Below are 6,014 nucleotides of genomic sequence, written 5' to 3' on the forward strand. Positions count from 1 at the left end.
CACATGCGGCCGCCCGCCCCACCCCGCCGCCCCCGAGGAGCCGGTGTTAACTTCTCTCTGTCTTGTCGCACTAACCCCAGTTCAGTCGTCTCTGGCTGCAACAGCTACCCTCTTCTCAACACATGCATGAGCGAGCGCATGGCTGCTCTCACCCCCTCCCCCACCTTCTCGAGCCCCGACTCCGACGCCACCGAGCCTGCCGAGGAGCAGAGCGTGGGGGAGGAGGAGGAGGAGGAGGAGGAGGAGGAGGAGGAGGACCTGCAGGACGACGTCTTTCCGGAGCACGTGCTGTGCGACGGCCGGGACCCGTTTTACGACCGGCCCCCCCTGTTCAGTTTAGTAGGAAGGTTGGTGAGGTTGAGGACGGCATGCTGGGAAGGAACCAGCTCTTTTGCACAGGAGCACTGCTGTGGGCACCGTGGGCCACCGCAGGGCGCCGCTCCGGCGCGGGGGCAGGCAAGGGCTGGCCTCCCTGGGGAGCGAGTGAGGCCGCGAGTGCGCCCCTGGCCGTCCCAGGGAGGCCCAGCCGGGGAGGGTGGGGGCCAGTGACAGAGGAGGCAGGACGCCCCGGGGCACAGGCACCACGCAGGGGGGCCTGTCTCTGCAGAGAGGCCTCTGGAACCCCGGGGGGAGCCCCCACCCCCGTGCAGGGGGCTCGAGACGTTTGGAAAAGTGGGGGCAGGCATCCTTGCGCCCCCTCGCCCATCAGCTGAGGCTGCTGTCCCTCCTTCTGCTGTTTTCCAAAAGAGACAGAAGGTCCGGGTCTGCTCCCAGTGCCCCCCAGCCACCATCGTGGGAAGAGGAGCAGAACCTGGAGGAGGCCGTCGGGGGGCAGGGGGGTCTTGAAGGAAGGGCTGAGCCTGGCAGTGGGAGGGCCTCCCTCTGAAGCCCTAGGCAGCCTGGCCTCTCTCTGAGCCAGTCTCCATCTAAGATCGAGACCACCCCATCCCTCCTGACCTTCAGGCCGTCAGCACTGGAGACACGCTCCTGGCCTTGTGCCCTCCGGGGAGGTGCCCTTTCGTGGAGGAGAGGCAGGGATTAAGGGTTCCAGACAGGAGAGAGACCAGGTCCAGGAGGGGCTCAGGGCTCGCCTGTGGGCGGACAGGGCAAGCACAGTCCATCTGTGTTTCTGTCACACGGAACAGAAGCCAGGAGGAGAGGTCTAGAAACCTCGGCTCACAGAGACTGAATTTACACATTCTGTGTCTGCCGAGGTGGAAGATAGCTTCAACAGCAGCCTTTGTAGGAGTCTGGGATTGCTTCCTGGGCTAGGCTCAGGGGAGGTTTTGGAAGTCTTGACCTTGGAGCGCCAGTGCTGAAGCGGTGGCGAGGCTGGCCCCCAGATAACGGGGTTTGTTCTGGGAGCCCTTGGGTGCAGCTGCTGAAGTGGAAGCCCTCTGGTTCCTCTGGGAAGGAAGCAGGCTCTCTCGAGGGGGTCGCGGATTTATTCTGACTCAGTCTCCCTGAGTAGGGGCTGCTGGCCCCCTGGCTCTCTCCTGAGATGCTCCAGCCCAGCTTCCTGCCCTACTGACCCAAGCGAAGGTGTGACCCCCGGGGCTGGCCCCATGCGGCCTCTCAGAAAGCCCGGCTGCACAGGCCAGGGCAGCTGGGTGTCAGGCAGGTGTGGGGTCACTGGGAGAAATGGGGGTGGGTTCTTGCAGTCTCAGCCAGAAAGAGCTGGGTCCTTCCCACACTCCCCCCGTGATCTGGGATGTTACGAAACAACCAAAACCAAAGCCGCGCGAGAGGCCAGCTCCCCACGCGGCCGTCTGCGAGGGGCTTCATTTGGAAACGTCCTGATTTTTCTGGTTTGGCAAGAATTGGCTTTTCCCGCGCAGCAGCTGTGCAGGCCCAGCCCTGAGAAGGACCCGTGTGTGGTTCCCTTTATCCTTCTGGTAGCCGCTGGCTCTCTCTCCAAAGCTTAAGCGAAATTGGGGCGCCCACTCTTGCCTCCCTCCGGAAAGGCTTCCGTGGCCCCAGCATGCGTCTGCACCTCACCAATCTCGTGGTTAGCGCCGCCTCCTCCGCTCCCCCACGCTCCGCCCCGGCCCCCACCTCTGCCGCCCCCTCTGTCCCTGGCGGGTCTCAGCCTGCTTCAAGGTGCCCTCGCTTCCGAGCACGGGGTCCCGGCGGGGGCCTGCTCCGAGTCCAGGGTCAGCCTGCGTGCCGCTGCGCTCGGGGGTGGGGTGGGCTGGCCCGGGGTGAGGAGGTGGGCCTGAGGGCTCAGTCTCCCCCGAGATCCTCCCCGCCTGGACCTTCGCTCTCAGAAAGGGGTTGGGCAGGGGAGCCGCAGAGAGAGGAGGTGAGGGGCTGACCGTCTGGGATGGACGGTCCCGGGGAAGGAGGACAGGTGCCCCCTACTAAGTGTAGGATCCAGGATTCTGGGCAGAAAAGTGCTGAGCCGGTGAGGCCGAGCTCCCTGGGTGTGCTCTGCGGGCCAGGCCGCTCAGCCCGAGTGGTCTCCAGCAAGGCGTCAGGCCACCGTGTGCGGGTGGGCGCACCGTGGCCGGTGGGGTCCTCCTCACAGGGCCAGGCTGCTCCGGCCCCTGGGGTGGTGGGCGCTGCCGTTCACTTGGGCGTCTGGAGGGCCCGGCCTCTACCCCTCGAGCCCCACCCTCTCCCATCCGCGTCAGTCAGGGTGGGCCTGGGGTCTTCCTGCCCCGACCCTCGAGGCTGGTGCTGGCACCAGGGGCAGGGGCTGCCAGGCCCGGGGGTCCCTTCGGGGTAAAGGTGGTGTCATCGTCCTGGGGCGAGGGGCAGCTAGAAGAGAGGGTCCCGCCAGACTGCCGTGCCCTCTGGAAGCCCTCGCCCAGGGCTGCGTCTGATACGTGTGCGAACCTGCCTGGTACCCCCAGAAGTGTGGGGACCAGAGCCCCCCACGGCCGGCAGTGAGGTTCAGAGAGGGCGAGCGTGGCCGTGGACTCGGGCGTCTTTTTCTCTGTGAAACCCCAACCTCCAGCCAGGGGGGCCCTTGAAGCCCCCAGCCCTGCTGTTTACCACACCCTAAGCGTCTGGGTTTTCTTTCCTTTCCGATGTGGGAAAATCCCGTGATCCGATGCGGGGAAATCCCGGAGATTGGGAGAGACTTGATTTGCCTAAAGAACCTTGAGTAAGCCGGTGGGCGCTGGGGTGCGGTGCCCACAGCCAGGAGCTGCCCCAGAGCCGGCCTGGTCCCGCCCCAGCCGAGCCCCCAGCCTTGCTGTCCCCGGGCGTCCGTCTCCACCTGCGAGACGGGGTGCGCAAGCTGTGGTTCGCCAGCCCCAGCACCACTGCTTAGACCTCCGGTGCTGTGTTTGAGCCCCTAGAAAGACAACGCCCCCCGTCCAGCTGAGGCATGCCGTTGGGGAGGGAGCCCCAATGTCTGTGTTGAGGTGTGAGTAGAGGGGACCCCCGCCGCCTGCTGCGTGGTGCTGGGGGCTCCAGCGCCGGCCCGGGTGGGCCCACAGGGGCCGTCACACATGGTTTCTCCCCTGGAGCTTTCGGTGGCAGGCTGCCAGTGGGATGGTTTGAGCCTTAGGACTCACGGGGTGCGGCCCCCTTCGATGGGAGGGCCCTGTGGCAGGAGGCGCCCCCTGGAGACCTCAGGGGGCGTGTGCAGCCGCGGGGCCGTGGGGGAGCAGGGACGCCCGCCTGCCGCGGCCCTGCTGTGACGGCCTAGGACTGCCTAGGGCCTGGCCTCCATGGGCTCAGGAGCAAGAGGGCTGACCTCCTTCCTCTCATTGCCCCTCAGGGTGGTCCCGGGTCCCCTGCAGGGTGCTGCAAGAGGCCATCAGGGAGCCGGGAGCCAGCGCCCGGGGGGCTGCCCCCTGAGCCTTCCAGGAGGCGGCCCCGAGCCTAGAGGGCCCTCCTGGCTGGTGGCCCTTGGACAGCCTGACGCTCTGCCTCAGGAAGGCATCGTGCCCTCACTAGCCCACAACCGAGGCGGTGTGCCCTCCCCGTGGGTCCTCCTTTGGGTCCCTGCAGGGTGCAGGGGTTTGGGCAGGCCCCCCGCCCAGCGCCTGGGGCTCCGGGAAGTCTCCCGACCCTGCTTTCTGCAGAAGGCTGTGCCCAGGGGCAGGCAGGGCTGGAGGGCAGCGCTGACTGGGCCCCACACCTGGGGGCTGCCCCACCCAGTCCCCTCAGCCCTCTGGGGCAGGACGGGGCGGCTGGGCCTCAGGGGAGCAGAGCCAGCTCTGTGCCTGAGTCCTTGCCTTGTGCTTCCCCTTCTGGACCCCGTGACTTGGCTCATTTCATGGTCGCCCCCCTCCCACCCCCGGTTTCCATCAGAGAAGCTGGGCCAGGAGCTCAGGTGCCTGGGAGGGGAGGCTCCCCGTCCTGTCCGAGGTGGGTGCTGGGCGATGCCCTCTGCGACTTGGGTGAGGCCTTCCATTCTCCGGGCTCCAGCGTCTCTTGCTGGCTTCTGCTTACCTGTGTAGTGGCCGGGGCAGTGGGCCTTAGTGCCCGCGTGCCCCCGGTTGGGCAGAGGTGCCCCTCATCCAGCGAGCGCACTGAAGGGAGAGGCCACTGGGCGTCCTCAGAGAGGCGTGTGCTGGGGAGGGGGCTTCCGCCTGCTGGAGGGCAGGGGGCTGCAATGGCAGGCCCTGGGAGGCTGCACCCTGGGGCGCCTGGGGCCCAGCTCAGCCTTCGGGGGCCCAGAAAGCAAAACCAGTCAACAGAGGTTGTGCCTACTGGGGAGAGCTGTGCAGAAAGCAGCCCGGAGGCTGAGACGTGGGTGGCCGTGCAGAGGGAGCAGACAGACTGGGGTGTGAGGCCAGAACGGGGCTGGGCCCACAGCAGGGGCTGGGGCGCCTGTCGGATGCAAAGAGCTCTGAGGCTGCGATGGGTGGGGTCTGCTCAGGTCTCAGGTCCCCTCTGGCAGCCGTGGAGACCATAGAGGAGGAGGGAGGCCAGGGCTGATGGGCCGGGTGATGGGTTTCAGAGAGACTCGAGGCAGAGCTGAGGAACAAGCGAGGATGGTGTGCAGGGTCCTGATCTCTGCCAGGGGAAGGCCGGCGGTGGCCAGGCCGGGAGCCCACCAGAGAGGGGACGCAGGGCCCTGGGGGCAGCTGTGCCCCCAGCCTGCGGCCACGGGGCTTGCAGAGCGGTGACCCCAGCCTGGATGAGGGGCGGGGCGATGGACGATGCACCTCTCCTCCTGTCCCCTAGCGCCCCCACCCCACCCAGACCACTGCCCAGACCCCCACCTCAACTGCCCGCACCTCTGTCCCCACCTGGGCCCCCTCACCCCACCCCCTGCACTTCCTCCCCAGCACCTCCCACCATCCGGCTCCAAATCCTGCCCCTCCGCCAGGACCACACCCTGAAGTCCCCCCACCCCCAGAGCTCAGGGTTGCCAGGTCTGTGCCTTTGGGCTGGAGTGGAGGGCAGAGCACAGCTGGAAACCAGGGTGCTCCCTCAAAGGGGGTCCCCCCGAGGAGGACACACCTCAAGGAGGGCACGTCCCCAAGGAGGGTGATCCCCCCAACGAGGGGGGTGTCCCCTGCAAGGAGGGCGCCCTGAACGGAAGGGAGTTGTGCTCACCTGCCCACCCGCGGGGCAGCACAGGCTCTGTCCTCCGCTGCCCGTGAGATCCCGCAGGTCGACCGGCTCAGGGAGGGGGTGCCACGGGGTGACGTGGCCTCTGGCCCGCCTGTCCTGGCACTAGCTGGGTAAACAGCTGAGCTGCCGGGAGAGGGGGGCTCTGGGCCCTGGGGCTGGTGGGGCCGTGCCAGGCAGCGCTGCTGCGTCTGGGGCATCCTCGGGGCTCCGTTCAGCCCTCCTCCGGGGCCCTGGCTGACGTCATGGAGCTCTCGCCCCTTGTGTTCCTGGAGAGGCTCACAGGGAGCCCTGAGCCGTCTTTCGCCATCTGAGGCCCTCTGTGGGGTCCGCGAGTGTCAGGGGCTCCTGGGAAATGGGCAGGGGAGACGGGGGGCATCGGCACCAGCGTGAGGGTCGTAGGTCAGCGAGGCAGTTCCCGGTCGTCTTCCTTGAAGCAGGCTGAGCCCTCCTCCTCCCTGTCCTCTGCTCAGACCGCC

At 67.4% G+C, this 6,014-nt stretch overlaps 1 protein-coding gene across 1 annotated transcript in view; it reads left to right on the forward strand.

Annotated features, from left to right (window-relative positions):
- LOC104984295 (kinesin-like protein KIF1A) overlaps positions 1 to 6,014 on the forward strand; it is a gene marked incomplete at its 5' end in the record, with an annotated part of 37,208 nt that overhangs the window by 2,150 nt on the left and 29,044 nt on the right. Inside the window, 5 exon segments of the mRNA XM_010833966.1 lie at positions 81 to 347; positions 2,090 to 2,209; positions 3,145 to 3,249; positions 3,731 to 3,924; positions 5,250 to 5,336. Coding sequence (XP_010832268.1) covers positions 81 to 347; positions 2,090 to 2,209; positions 3,145 to 3,249; positions 3,731 to 3,924; positions 5,250 to 5,336 — 773 coding nt within the window.

Source organism: Bison bison, unplaced genomic scaffold (genome assembly GCF_000754665.1).
Source record: "Bison bison bison isolate TAMUID 2011002044 unplaced genomic scaffold, Bison_UMD1.0 scf7180017845367, whole genome shotgun sequence".
Classification (NCBI taxonomy): domain Eukaryota; kingdom Metazoa; phylum Chordata; class Mammalia; order Artiodactyla; family Bovidae; genus Bison; species Bison bison.